The sequence below is a fragment of the Montipora foliosa genome, chromosome 12, assembly GCF_036669935.1.
Source record: "Montipora foliosa isolate CH-2021 chromosome 12, ASM3666993v2, whole genome shotgun sequence".
Taxonomy (NCBI): Eukaryota; Metazoa; Cnidaria; class Anthozoa; order Scleractinia; family Acroporidae; genus Montipora; species Montipora foliosa.
This window is the reverse complement of record NC_090880.1, coordinates 32,074,507-32,089,519: the sequence shown is the minus strand read 5'-3', so window position 1 is coordinate 32,089,519 and position 15,013 is coordinate 32,074,507. Positions and strand designations below refer to the sequence as shown.

The 15,013-nt window shown below is 38.8% G+C and overlaps 1 protein-coding gene across 2 annotated transcripts in view; it reads left to right on the top strand.

Moving 5' to 3' along the window:
• The first annotated feature begins 503 nt into the window (after nt 1-503).
• The window catches only part of LOC137980034 (uncharacterized), a 21,614-nt gene continuing 7,104 nt past the window's right edge, over nt 504-15,013 (top strand). The window contains exons 1-17 of one of the 2 annotated variants that reach the window (XM_068827358.1): nt 504-765; nt 2,511-2,683; nt 4,838-4,992; nt 5,697-5,827; nt 6,592-6,727; nt 7,375-7,502; nt 8,955-9,203; nt 9,891-9,983; nt 10,441-10,544; nt 10,629-10,730; nt 11,085-11,156; nt 12,105-12,235; nt 13,187-13,273; nt 13,487-13,552; nt 13,690-13,782; nt 14,290-14,356; nt 14,461-14,625. In XM_068827358.1, coding sequence (XP_068683459.1) covers nt 657-765; nt 2,511-2,683; nt 4,838-4,992; nt 5,697-5,827; nt 6,592-6,727; nt 7,375-7,502; nt 8,955-9,203; nt 9,891-9,983; nt 10,441-10,544; nt 10,629-10,730; nt 11,085-11,156; nt 12,105-12,235; nt 13,187-13,273; nt 13,487-13,552; nt 13,690-13,782; nt 14,290-14,356; nt 14,461-14,625 — 2,061 coding nt within the window. In that variant the 5' untranslated portion in view covers nt 504-656. Of the gene's footprint in view, nt 766-2,510; nt 2,684-4,837; nt 4,993-5,696; nt 5,828-6,591; nt 6,728-7,374; nt 7,503-8,954; nt 9,204-9,890; nt 9,984-10,440; nt 10,545-10,628; nt 10,731-11,084; nt 11,157-12,104; nt 12,236-13,186; nt 13,274-13,486; nt 13,553-13,686; nt 13,783-14,289; nt 14,357-14,460; nt 14,626-15,013 lie in introns of both variants that reach the window. The other variant, XM_068827357.1, reaches the window with a different exon arrangement.

Here is a 15,013-nt window from a genome sequence, read left to right as displayed (position 1 = left end):
ACTTTAATTTCTGTCTCTTCTTTTTAGGCCATGTTGCTTGTCGGAATTTACCCTGGCAGAGCCTCTTTCCTGTAATTCCAAAGACACAAAATTACAGATAATGTATGGAGACAAAAAAGCAATATTTAGGAATTCCAAAGACTAGATACCAACTCCAGTTCATCTCAGTTGTGAACTTGAACTTGTTTGTTTGGTTTATGAAGGCGAAAGTCTAGAAAAGTAGAGTCATAGACAGTTTATTTTGCTTTTAATTTCCATACCAACCTTTGAATTTCCCGCCATGTTGCCCTGATTACCCATGATGCACTCAAGAGCGTTATCTGGCCAATTAATTACACTGTTATGTAGTGGCATATTTTCGAAGAAGCAAAGGTGAGACCTTTGTGTTCTACAAGAATGACCAAAATTTGACGACCAACTTAAAACCTCTGTACTCCGTCCCGCAGTCCATGAGTTAGGTCCCCGTTGCTTTTTTAGGGAATTTTCATGTGTTTTATATAACAAGATTATTGCATATGTTCATTCCTTATCGAACGTGGCCAGAAAATGGCAGGGTCACTGAAAGATAAAGAAGAGAACATTTGTCTCTAATACACCCACGTGTATGTTGAAGCTGAGGTCGCAAATACGGAAATAAACTTTAAAGTGACAGAAACATGATGGACGACGAGGAAGCTCTGAAAGAAAGTGTTTCGAACCTGAGATCAGCCATACTTCTTGGACGAACAGATATTGTTCGAAGCATTCTCTCCACCGCCGCGAATTGTAAGTCAGCAGTTGAAGAAACGTATTTTTTGTGTCCTGTCTTATGAACTTAATTTGGGCGCTGGGATATCCCTTAAAGTGAAAGACGGCTGACAAAAACCCTGAATGTATCGCTGAGATTTGCTTCTTGCCTCTATTTTTGTTATACAAACAAAATTGTAAATTAATTGCCGGTAGCAAGGTGGAAGTAGCTACCTTCTCAAAAAAAGCTTTTCGCTACATTAACTTTCTGAATTTGGCCAATATTGATATTTCCTTTTGCTAAACTTGATCCTTCAAAATCGTTGTTTTAGGGAGCTACAGTAGGATAATGTCCCAATTTTAATTATCCTACTGTAGCTCCCTAAAACAACGATTTTGAAGGATCAAGTTTATTATTAAAATAATTATATGTTATATAATTTATCCCTTTGACGTCCAAACCGGCCTAAACCGGCCAGATTTAGTATTTTTCTGTCTAACCCCAGGCGATTTTACTCGTCAATGGGGAACTCCTGGGAGTCGATGGGTTTTAATATCGGGTTTACGTCACCCAGTACTTTGCAATTGCATTGGGATTGGAAAGGGTGATATAAAGTACATGTAGTAAACCAATATCGAACTCAACTCCCTTCGTTAATTGGTTATTAATCAAACTATGACCAGTTTTCCTGACTCTCAAAGCAAATATGTGGGATAAGGTTAAGAATAAAACTTAAATTTTCTGCTTCAAGTTTAACCCTTTAAAGGGAACCTCCACTTCAACAAAAAATAACTTTAAATCACAGGAAATATAAACTTACAGTCAAGTCAATTTAAAATATTTTCGGAAAGCATTTGTATCCGGAAAAAAATAAGCTTTAGAATTGCCTATTTTTGTTTCCAAATTTCATGGGCGCGGCCATCTTGAATGATAATTGTGACATGTTATGGCTGCCCTATTGTTATTAGACAAAAGCTCTTTTTGTCAGAACAATAGGGTAACCGTAACAAACACATTGTCTTCACTGTGTACACCTTTTTTCTCTTTTTGATTAGCACCACAATACGAGATTAGATGTACTCAAAACATCCATAAAAACAATTGTCTATGTCTGCAATTTAGCACTTCAATGTGGTGAGACTTGTTATGAAGAATGTGAAAACACTTGGAGCAGGTGTTAAATTTTCTTCTGATCAGTATGACAAGCAACAACTATCCCCATTCATCTTATGTAGAGCGCTGCACAAGTTGTTTGTTTTAGATGGTACAGTGGTACATAGTCACCATTGGCTTAGTCCTAGACATTAGTCTCAGTATAAAAGGTATAGTAAAGTCCAAGGTATCTCGCTGTGAGCTCTTTAGGGTTAGGCTCGTAGTGCTGGAGAGCTAAGGAGGGTTGAGCTGTTTTTACTGCCTACACTCTTTCCATCATAGCACGATGCTGGCCAGAGGTTCAGCTCGTAGTGCTGTGGAGAGTGTGGCTTTTACCAGCCTACAACTTGTCCGATCCGGTGTGGTTCTCCTCATGCATCTGGGAGGTAAGTTCAGGCTTTTAGCCATGCTACGGAAGTCGTCTGTCACACAGATCATGAAGCCTGGTTAAAAACAGCTATCATGGGATGATGTTTTGACCTTAACAGTTAAAGAGGGATGAAACTTGCTTTCAGTTTAAACAATTCATTATCTTCCCAAGTCAAGATAAGGCTTTCCTTGGATTTTGGGAGCATAATAATGCATCTAAAATGGCATGAAATATACTGTACTATTAATTTTCCATAAACAGTTAGAGAAGAAGATGGTCTCTTTGGAGATGAGGAGGATGAGGAGGAAGAAGCTCAGCTTGGCGTCCCAAAACAGTTTTATTATGATGAATATGATGACCCTTATGACATATTGAAAATGATGTTAAACTATGTTGACAATGATGCAGGGACTTGTCTTCACCTTGCAACTAAAGTAAGTTGAATACAAAGAGCTCTGTCCTTAAAGTACTACTATGATAAAAAAAAAGTCAATTCCTTTTTTTTCTTCTGATTTTTAAAGTGTGTTAACTTTGCTTAAATCCTGACTGGCAAAATTTTGAGCTTTGATTTTTATCCAAAGGCTGTTTACTTTAAGTGTAAAATTTGGATTTCACAGTCCACCATTACTTGCGTTCAAAAGTAACTGATTAGACGGCAGAGGGTTGGACATAGGGAAAAGTGACATCAGTTACTCACTAGCTTAAAATTTCAGCAAGTAAATGCAGCTTATTGTTTATGCAAATTAACACTAGTTTAAAAGTCTGAAAGCCCAAAACTCGTGTCCTGTGTATTAATTCACATGCATTGCATTCTTAACCTTAGTTAGTCTGTGGCATCCTGTTCTCCTCGATCCAGTTCTCGGAAGATTTTAGATATAGTAACGGTGGACCATTAAATAGGAGAATCGTAGTTAAAATACTCGTCTTTTTTAAATGAGCAAAGGACTGGTGGTCTTGGGTGTATCACATGTCTGTAAAGTGGTACTAGGTGAAAAAATTGAATTCTTTGTTTTCTTCAAATATCAACACTGTCTCAGCTTACCATCCGTTATTTTAGTGAATTACTGACAGAGATTTTCAGCTTCAGATTTAAGCAGTGGACTGTTCGCTTTAGATGGAATTTTTTTTATTTAATGTTCGACTTATGTCTTGTGATCAAAATTGCCCAGTGAGGTCTAATAGAGCCGGATCAAGGAGAAAAATGACTGTGTTGATTTTTTTGGATTTGTATGTGTACTAGTACTTCAAGAAAACAAAAAATGAACATTTCCACGCTGTTTACTTAACCCATTGATGAGTAAAATTGCCTGGTGTTTGACAGAGTTAAATCTATAACTCACTCTGAGGAAGGAATAGGTTAGCCAGCGGTATATCACTCACATAACCCTTACACCACTTATGTGTTCCCCGTCTACCAGTAATATTGCCTGCCATAGAATCTGCAAGTGATACTCTTACAAGAAAAGGGTTAACCCTTTCCTTCTTAAGAATGATACTTATATAATATTATTTTACTCTTAGTCTAATGTCAGACGATTTACTCATCAGTGGTAGCCCCTCCAAGGGTGACAGAAAGTGTTAAAAAAAATAATAAATTTGCATTTTTTCTTCAGATTTTGAGAGTTTGTTTGCTTAACACCTGACTGGCAAAATTTTGAGCTTTGACTTTTATCCATTTGCTTTGAATTTGACCTCAGAGGGTTGGTTCCAGGGAAAAGTTACAGTAAAGGCACACTAGCTTAAAATTTCAGTGTGTCAATAAGCACTTAATGACTGGCCCCAAGGGAAACAGTGAGTTTTGTTTCCCCGAGACCCTCAATGTTCCCCGAGGGGAAGCCGAGGGAAACATTGAGGTCGAGGGGAAACAAAACTCACGGTTTCCCGAGGGGCTAGTCATTAAGTGTTTTGTTATACCTCCCAACTCAAAATAGAACAATACACAGATAAAAATTATTTGCTTGACGTCGGCTGGCGTACAGATTTGCCGCCGTTTCAAAGGTACACGACCTGATCACGTGTGAGTCAAAAGTTCAAGTTGTTTTTGCCCTAGGGCGTCATGAAGTTTTGTTCGCCCTAGGGCGTCATGAAGTTTTGACCAATGACACGTGACACGTTCTCCTCCAATCAGAAAAGGTATTTGAGTTGGGAGGTATAACAATGCAGCTTATTATATATGCAAAATGCAAGTTTAAAAGTCTGAAAGTCCAAAACTCCTGTGCTGCATATTAATTCTGCGGCACACACACGCATTGCATTCTTAAACTAGCGAGTCTTTGACATCATTTTCTCCTCGATTCAGCTCTCTCAAGAACTCAAAGTTAATAATGGCGGACCCTTGAACAGGAAAATTCCTGTAAAAATAATCAGGTATCTTTGAAATCAAGGCTTAAAACTTTGGTCGCTTAGTGTTTAGTTAACATACCGTAGTCCACAACACTTTTACCACTGTGATGACAAATATCGTTGTCAATAAGAGTATGAACCACTTTCGATTTGTTAAATATACTCAATTAATATTTTTGTATAGTGTTGGTTGTTGGTATTGGATTACTTACCGTACTTGTTGTTATTTACTTGCTTGACTGCAGCTTGGTTATGCAGATGCTGTGAGAGCATTACTTGCTGCAGGATCTGATCCTACCATCCCCAACAATGAAGGAGCCACTCCCTTTGATTATTGCAATGACAAAACAATTCTTGGAGTTTATAACGAAGAACTCCTACAGGCATCGGCAAAGTCCAAGTAAGTGAAAAATAAGGTTAATTGTAATGAATAAATAGCAAAAACGTTGCAGATCTGAATAATGAAACAAGTAATGACTGTTACCTGGTTAAACCAAGATAAGGAGTTGCTACTCTGCTGACTGGAAGATACCTGAGGAGAAAGTTGAGCTTTAGCTAAGGCACTGCAAGACTTTCTTAGTCTTCTCAAGAGTTGATAAGCGTTGACTGGGATGGAAGCACTCAAGTTTCACTAGTTTGTTTTAATTAATATTTTAATTTCCTAGATCTGACATACATTTTGCATGTATAATGCACTGGCAGAGTTAATTAAGGAACAAGGATGGCACAGTCAGTTAGTGCATGGCCTTGGTGCAAGAGGTCCCAAGTTCAATCCCCGGACCTGACATCCTTGTTTCAACTTTTTTTTTTGTTTTTTCAGTGTAGCTTAAAAGTAGCTTTAAATACCCTTAAAACGGAGCACTGATTTTAAGTGGGGGGTAAAATGAGCGCACCGTTGGCTTCCTGGGAGAGTACCCTTGCTCAATAGGGTAAAGGAATTACTGACGTTAAATAAGGTGTACCTTTACTTTTACTTTTAATGTATTTTTACTCATCCCAACCAAAAAGGTTTTCCCTGGGTATTCCACTTTTTCCTGACACCTTTGCACAACAAGTACATTTTCCTTATACATACGTGTCCGTTTTGTGACTTAAACTTCACAGTACACCAAGAGTGCGTAAACTTTTAAAAGCAGGAGTCAGCGTGAATGCAAGTGATGGTGCTTCAAGTGACAATAAAGCTCTTCATTGGGCCGTCACATATGGAAATACTGATATTGTGAAGCTTTTGTGTGGTAAATATCTTGTCTCTTTATACATGTTGCCTTTGTTGTGTTGTGGGGATTTATCCCTTTGGTTAATTGTACAAACAACAAATATTCAATCAAAGAGATTACCTTAAGCTTTTGAATATTGATGTAGTCCTGATCCCAGTGAATGACTCATTTTGTGTCCTGAGGACTATTCTTGTGAGCTACTTCACATTGAGGACTGGGATGACTTTGCTGGTTTGATGATGGCCAGTATTGTTATTTAAGAGACTTAGCATGGCATTTATAGCAAACAGCAAACGCTAGGCTAAAATATGCATTTAGCCAAAGACGAGAGACAACTGTTAAGTTTTTTATTTTGGCACATTTCTTGCATGTTACGTAAAGATATTGAGAAACTTCTCAAAAACTTCTCAAAAGAGAGAGCCAAGTTAGAATGAGAGAATTTACATGGTTTTGTGCCAACAGCCTACTCAGTTTCCCATTTGCTGTTAATCTCGCTACTGTTATTCTTCAAACCACCAAGCTTACTACTACTGTTACTACTACTACTGCTGCTGCTGCTGCAGCTGCTGCAGCTGCTGCTACTGCTACTGCTACTGCTACTACTACTGCTACTACTGCTGCTTCTGCTGCTGCTGCTACTGCTGCTGCTACTGCTACTGCTACTGGGGCACATAAGGATATAGGAAGAACTTCATACCTACTTATAAGATCTTATCTTCATGTCTGTTTAACTCATAATGCTGGGAAGAGAGAAATAAGCATTGTTTTTCTCTTTTCTGTAGAACATCAAGCTAATGTGAATATAGTTAATAAAGCTGGTCTGACGCCTTTACATGACGCTGTCACCAGAGGTGACTTAGACATTGCTAGAATTCTATTGGAGCATGGTGCTGCGACAGACATCAAGGCAAAAGAAGGGTTTGTTGAGGGTCTTAACCTCTTCTACTATATATACAACATTGTCAACACGTGACCGCAAACGGCAGCATTACTGTACTACAAATACAGTTTTGAAACTTGATGGTAAAGAAGGGATACATGGATATCCTCTACATTTTCCTCTTTCTCAAACTGTTTTTGCTCATGATATACAAAACTAAAAACAATAAGGTATAGGATTGCAGAGTTTCATTCTTTAAAGGGCTTGAATGCAAAATTAGCACAAAAGACGTAAATTGTTCTGGTGTCTTGTTATCTTTGTAATTTTATCCTGGCGTTTTATCATGGCATAGAAACCTTATAGTAATAGGGAGGTTACTAAGCACTGGGGCTTTTTAGGAACAGGCATCTGGAAAGTCTGGGAGGTGTCCCTGGGCAGTGTTTTTTCCAGACTTTGAAGTAAACCACATCTAAAGTAGCACATGATCTCTAACAACAATGTTACTCAAACATATTTTTGTCAAGGGAGATAAGAAAGGGGAAAGAACCCACTCTTCTCACTGGTGTCTTCCACTCTGACACATTTCTAATGTAAAATTTTAAACTGAGAAGCTGTCACCTTCAGTCGATATTTTAAGACATTCTCATCATTTCACTTTTGTTGTGTTTTGTTTGTTACAATGCAGTCCTTACAAGGACCAAACTGCATTGGACATAGTGACCTCTGAACATATGATGCAGCTCCTGACATCTCCTATAAAGAAAGCTGTGCCTGTTACTAATGGTAGCTGTTCAAATACACACTTAGACAAAGGTATTTTAATATTCAGCTAAGTTGTGCAGTTCCTCTACCTAAGCCGGTACTTTGCTTAGCTACCATAGGGAAGTATAACCAACTGAAGGCACAACTGCTACAGCCCAGTCAAAATGTGCCGGAAAATTGCCGCCTACAACGAAATATCTGCCACCTACTAAAGTTCATTGATAGCAAATTAATGTGAGGTCTCCCTGAATTTACTCCTACATGTAAAATGCACCAGATACAACCACTTGAAGATGAAATTTTGGGTCAGTACGCAGCTATTACAACAGCTCTCGGGATTGGCTCAGAAAAAAATGGACCAAAACAGACAACCGATCGACGATGGACCCTAACCCTGAAAACAATAGAGCTGCATCCTAAAGGGATCCAATGTAATTAGAGGTTGGGGTCGGGGGAGCATCCCCCACCCTTCTACCAGGCAAGGGCCAGATACTGGTACAATACAATAACTTTATTTGAGGAGGGAGGTGCAATAACTTATTAATGATCCTACAGAGATTCTTGCAACAGAGTTTTGCCTATATTCCATGGTAAAAATGGAAAGTACTTTCAAGGATAACATGTGCTAAACTATCAAGAAAAGGTGCCAAATTGTTACAATGATAGCAATGAAAAAACCTGTGCTTATAATATTGTCCAATCAGAAAATGATTACGGGCCAGATCAGATAATATATGTAAGAATTTCTGAGATGCAATGTTCTGGTGTGACTGCACATGTGTATTTCTGTGAACTGGGTGACTTACTCTTGAGAAAGAACTCCTTATGGTGATCAAAAGCATTATAGTGTGGTTCAAAGTGCCCCTAACCCCAAAATATTTTTTTTGCTATAATTAATTTTTGCACCTGTTCGAAACTCACTGCGGCCTTTTTTTTCTTTTTGTAACAAGTCCTGCCTTCAAAACTTGCTACAAACCAAGCATCTTCTGTTTACAACTGAGTCAGAAGGGGAGTGGGTTTATTCCTGATCTGACATCACAAACTGATTTACATTGCATTAACTCTTTGTAAACATGCATGCAAAGTAGATTGTGATGTCAAATCAGGAAGAGACCCACTCCCCTTCTGGCTCGGGCGTGAACGGAAAATGCTTGGTTTTTCCCAAGTTTTGAAGCCTATAAAAAGGCAGGATTTGTTAGACAAAGGAAAAAAATGGCCGCAATGCGTTTCAAACAGGTGCAAAGATTTCTTTTAGCTTACAGACCTCCAGCTGCTAAGCAGCCGTAATATATGTGGAGAATGTTTCTGTATAGCTCAAGCTTTAGATACTTGAAACAAGAGAAGTTCACTTAAATTATAGGGGTGGTGGTGGTTCCATGAAGGTTCTGCTTCTGTTGATAGCAGCCTCAAAGATAACGTAGCTGATGATATTGAATGAAACTGCTATCATGTTGTTTTCTTAACAGTTTACAGTATTGTTTTGTTTACACTTTTAATATTTAGAATCGCTTCCTTCTGAAATCAGCACTGGTTCATCAATTCTTCCTGGCAAAAGCTCAATAGCCGCATTTCCTTCCATTACTTCTCATTCAAAGTTGGTTTCTGCAATGGCCCCGCCTGCCAACAGTGAATGTCTTGATTCCACATTTCTCCTTCTTTGGCCACACCCACAGAAAATTACACAGTTTAAAGGCACCAGGTTTATTCCAACATCATCACTCCCTGTTGTGCTTTATAGGGAACTTCAGTCAGGTGGGAACATGATATTCTTCTTTGCATGAAAAATTTCCTCATCATTTATAGTGCAAATGCTTTTTCTTTGCTTCCCTTTATTTGCTTAGTGTAATGTCCTTCTGGAGTTTCTTTTGTTCACTCATCACCACAGCAGTTGACAACATACTGATGATAATAATAATAATAATAGCAAGTATCACACCTTTTACCATGGAAGCTCAAAATTAATTCAGTACTATTGGTAAGAAAACATAAGTAAAATGTAAGGTCCTGGAAGTAGCAAGTTGAAAGAGAGTGAACTTGGTCACGTAGTGTTTAGGTAACAAATTTTTGAAATCCAAAGAAAAATAAGAATTGATTTTTTGATCACAGGGGCACTTTAATAAGGAATCATTATTATCATCAGTAACACACAAAAAACATGAAAAACCAAAGAAAAGAAACTTTGGAAAGAAAGTGTACAAATTGTTTTGTTGATAGAGACACATATTGTTTGGTTTAAATAGCCCACTTTCGATATCTTAAAATTCAGTCCTAAACAAAAGGCATCATCTCTAGGCTCTGGGGACTAAATACAAGGATTTGTATGAGTTTATTCCCGAGAGCCTCGAGATGATGCCTTTTGTTTCGGACTGAATTTAAATATATTAAAAGTGGGCTATTGGTAACACAATCAACTCTGACAACAATGAATGTTTTTTTCAGACTGTTTCCAGGAAGTTTGTGAAATATGGAACACTTTAGAGGAGAGCTTTAAACAAGTTGGTTATTCACTAGAGCTTAGGCCAGTTGGGCTAGGTAACGTCATATTTGGTTGTACAATTCTCTTTTCCTGTGTTTATTCAATAAGGGGTATGAATATAATGGCCAGCGGAAGAGGGGGGGTCTTTCTGCAAGGCCTGCCCTAGTAAGTTCAAACTTGTGTGGCCATCAACCTCATTGGTTTACTGAAATAAAAAGGTCTTTTTCTAAAGAAACATAGTGTTCAATTATTGGAGGTAGTTTGGCAAATAAACTTTGTATCAGAATGTGGTGTCGTGTGAAATTGCTTCATATGCCATATCTGAGTTTGCCGCGGATGCCCTTTGATCTTACAAGAGGACGTCTTCTTCATAAAAGAAGTGTAGAACTGTCAGTGATGTATGGGGGCCAGCAATAATTCCAGGCTATTATGAACATGACTCCTGGCTAATTTTGGAACATTAGTGTCGCAACTCATGCATTATTCTTGTCCTGTGCTTTTTCTCATTTTTAGCATCGGAGCAGACCATCATGGCCACTGGGAGCATCGAGTGTCAAATTTGCCCCAACTCTTTCCAAACACCAGAGTCTTATAGAATTAATATTTCAAGTGTCAAGGTATTGCGTTTATTTTATATTCAACTCCTTAATTGTGGCTGTGCATTTGGTGTCCAAACATTTTGTCATATACACTTTCAACAGGCCACTTTAACAGCCAGCGATCCACCGGCCTTGTGGTATGCTGTCAACTCGCTACTTCAGATTCTACGACTTTTCCACGGTTCAGGAATTCCTCAAGTTCAGGTACGTGTTTTCGTTCTCAATTGTTCCACCATGGTGGATCTTTTAGAACGTGGTATACGCGGAGCCGATATAGTTTTTTGATGATTATAAACGTTGGTATGTTTCGCAGCATGTCTAACTTCGACTCTTAACAAACGTTCGTAGACAATGCTGCAAAGTGTTTTCCCACGTTTGCTGATGCTACACAAACAGCTCTGAGTGGTTCATGAAACCTTTGATTTTTTAAAATTTTCTCTTCAAACCATTGTAAGTCCCAAGAGAAACTGGAAACAATGCTTGTGCAGAATTATGGTAAGTGAATGGCCGAATAAATAATTAGTTTCAATTTTTAACGTTTTTTGTCTTTGTTTTAAGATAAACGACTGGCCAGACTTGAAATTTAGGGGAGTGCTGTGGGATATATCGACCGGCCGCATTCCAACTTTGGTAAGTAATCTGAAAAGAATTTTGCAGCATTTATTGGTGAGTCGTTTCGCCCTTGTAATTAAGCGTCCAGCAACCTTACCGAAACTACTTCGGGCGATTAATTTTCATGCAATATTCAGCAACAAAACCTCTTCCCAATCAGCTCATAGTTGCTGCAGAGGACAGTGTTATCCACTGGATAGAGCGGTTTTCAGTTGAGTGCCGAAAGTAATTAGTGAATTACTTTGGTTTTGCATTACTTCACTCAGTGATTGGTTCAAAGTTCTCGCGCCAGAACCAAAACCAATCGTGACTCGCGCGTGCACATTTTCCCGCGCTTTGTAGCGGCTAAGTGTAATTACTTCGAGTTTTGATTAGTTCACTTGAATTGTCCCGTCCTTTTTGATGGTTTTACGGCTCTTGATTGAAACTTGCTATAAATAACTTACCAAACGGTAAATCGATTGGTTTTTACGGCACTTATCCACTGATGAGTTAAAAGAGTCAGAGGAATTATGTGGAGGATTGTTTGCTTGTTCTCCCATATTCCCTTTCTGTTCAAACGCGCTCGGTTTCACTCCCAATTGACTTAAAGAAACAAAGACTGACATCGATCTTAACGGGTCACCTTTGTGGGTAAATATCCCCTGATATCTCCCATTAAGTAAGGGTTGGTTTCGCCAAATTTTTGCGGCTGCGTTTTTCAACGCTCAGACTTTAAGTAAGGCTATGATTCACGCAGTTATGGACGCAATTTAAGCAATTGCGTGGAGAAGCCTGAAAATTTCAGGACTTCAACGAGGTGTCCGTTGAAATTATGAAATTTTCAGGCTTCTCTGCGCAATTGCTTAAGTTGCGTCCATAACTGTGAGGATCATAGCCTTACTTGATTTCATTTCCGCAGTTCAATATGTGATTCATTTCATACATCATTTCGTTCGTTGACTCTGACTTTACTTTCTTTTTCAGGAAACAATATTCTCTTTCATTGATATTTTGTCTTCCATGAAAATCAACCAGTTACAACTGTACATGCAGAACACGTTTACCTTTGCTGGACACGAGACGATTTGGAGAAATACAACTCCTTACAGCTTGCGGTAGGTGATGGACTTTGACTGGTCGACAACGTTTAAACATTCTCAAATTTTAGGTGATTCAGATTATCATCATTGAAAAAAACTCTTTCTCACTGTCATCATCATCGTCGACCGGCTGCTATGCAGGCGACTGTAAGCTTCCTCCAGCCCTTCCTGTCGTTGACGAGGTCGAGCTGAGGCTTCAGCCACCATACGGCGAGAGAGAGCGGTTACCAGAGGCTTGCCCGGTCTGGTAGACTCTTCTCCTAACTTCGAAACAGTGACCTTCAGCCGATGATGATCTGCGACTGCGCTAGGAACCCCTGCGCGCTTGGAAACCTAGTACTCCGTAGTCTCATCAGAAATATAGAGCGCGTCCGTCAATACGATTTTTACCAGATGGCGTGTTATGATTGGCCAATTAAACGGGTTGTGTTCTGCTCTTCAAACCGCTAGATAAAAACGTTTTTTTCCTTGATTAAACTGAATATCGTGAGATAAGATAAGTATCTCACTTACGTCGTTTTCTCGGGTGGTAACCTACAGTAACACCCTAGCACTCTGAACTCGAAGTGTAACTCAATAACGCTGGACAGGAACGGCTTTGAGTTGTAAGAGAAGGGGTCTGTTTTTTTAATCGTTGGTCGTGTAGCATTCATATTTCTCTCAGAGAGATCTATAAGAGTTTAAGTTTAAGTGCCATCTTTATTCCAATGTAGTGCATCTGAGCGGTAGCCCTGAGATTGGGAATGGGCCCACACGAGGACAGGGGTGAGAACATTGGCCCTATTTCCCTTGCTAGGGTTAACGTGCAGATTGACTAGCATACGGAATCTTGAAATACACTCTAATAAATGGCTCTGTCTGAGTCTGTTACAAAATGTTTCAGTTTATGAAGATTTTTTTATATTAGCTCGCGTTTCACCCATAACTTGAAATGCAAAGTAATGTTCTTTCTTTTTCCATCTCCAGGGACATAATTAAAATAGACAGTTACTGTAAAAGAAGATATATTGAACTCGTGCCGCATATTGAAAGTTTGTCAGGATTTAGTCAATGGTAAGAAATGAACACTTGGAGAAACATTTTCAGTGTTGTTTTTTTGTAAGAAGAGCAACCCTTTATGTCGGTCTCTAGAATACTTTCAAAATATCCAAACCACTGCTTGCTCGCAAGCGTTTCATTTTTTCGGTGTAAGGACAAAACTGTCTTTGCACCAAGCGCAAATCACAGCGAAGAAATTAATTGACTTATTTTTATTGCTTTTTTGAGGTTATGGTTCAAGTCTTATAAACACTTAGGCGAGGAAGAAGTCGAATATGACCCACATCAAGAAAGGTAAACCAAAAGCCCTTTACAACAAATCTTTATCGAGATATGACAGATAAACGGTAAATTCATGCTCATCGCCCGTAATGCATGCAGTTTTCCTGTACTATTTTAATTATTGTTGTGTTTTCTGGTGTTTTCAGCAGAACGCCTTCCTGCCTCTGTCCAACCAGCGGTGAAAGCATCGCACTTGTGCGAAATCTTCATTCCCAGTCTTTTTCGTGCTTTTCATCGTCAAGGTAACCAAATGAATCCCACTTGCCTGCAGCATGTGGTGCGGCCCTGTTGTATTTCGTTAAACCCGTTCCAACGGCAACTAGATAAAACTATTAAATTAATTGAGTTAAAGCAGCTAAAACATTTTTACGTTTTCCAATAAACACCTCTGCCACAGTTTTCTTGGAAATGTGATACCACAGCCAGTTGATAAGGTTGATTTGATAGGGAGATTTAGTGCCAGTACGAAATTTGCGTTTTGCCTAAACTCAAAGAAACCTCTTTCATTTCGGTTGTTTTCTTGCCTTATATCTACAATTATGGAGTACAACAACTTCTCAAAAGAGAGAATTAAGTAAGAATAAGGGAATTTTCAAGCTTTTAAGAAAAACAGCGGCCTACTGTTTTCCGTTTCACTTAAATGTGTTGCTAAATCTCTCCATTATCAACAGGAAACGGGTTTCTTTTCACTAGAAAATGACTGAAGCTGCACGATTCATACATCTGTTTTCTTTTTCTTGTTTGTTTAGATTCGCTCATGTTGGTCTGGACAAGGCACCAGAATTCGGCACAGGAAAATCAAAAACTGCAGCGGAGGTAAAAGCGACATTTGTGTCTAGATTAAGCCGTTCCCTAGACTTTTCACGAGTGACCTGTGAAATATTTTGAATTTTTAACTTAAATATTTGCTCTTGTTTCAGGCAAAAGGCACAGACGAAGTGTTCATGAGCTACCTAAAATCGGTTTATGAATCTTGTGTTAAACATGGTCGTACTCTTCAATTCTGGGCAAACTCCCTTCATGGAGACCCTGAGCAGTTATGGAACCTCCCTCCTGGCGTAATTGCTATGGAATATGGAAACACGGTACACAAGACATATTTTATTCATTTAGCATCGAAATATTTTCTGATTAAATACTCATTGCTCGGAGTCAGACATTTTTTTGGATCAGGTTATTTTTCACTCTTGTTTTTGTTTCTGTAAAGAATTTTATTTTTCATTGCTTTAATTGATGATAATTGAGGCCTGATCTACAGTAAGTGAGCATTTGGGTCGTGTATTGGAAGACTCGTTTCAAAAAACGCAAGTATTGTGGGGTTGAATTCGTAACAACTGAAGACAAATCATTTGTGGGATGTGGACGGGGCTCAAACACCCTAAGGTGCCGGCAAACGTATTCAACATCCTTTCGATTTGGTTGAACGATGTTTATTGTTTTGTGGGGAAACGATTTCAATTCGCCATTCAACAT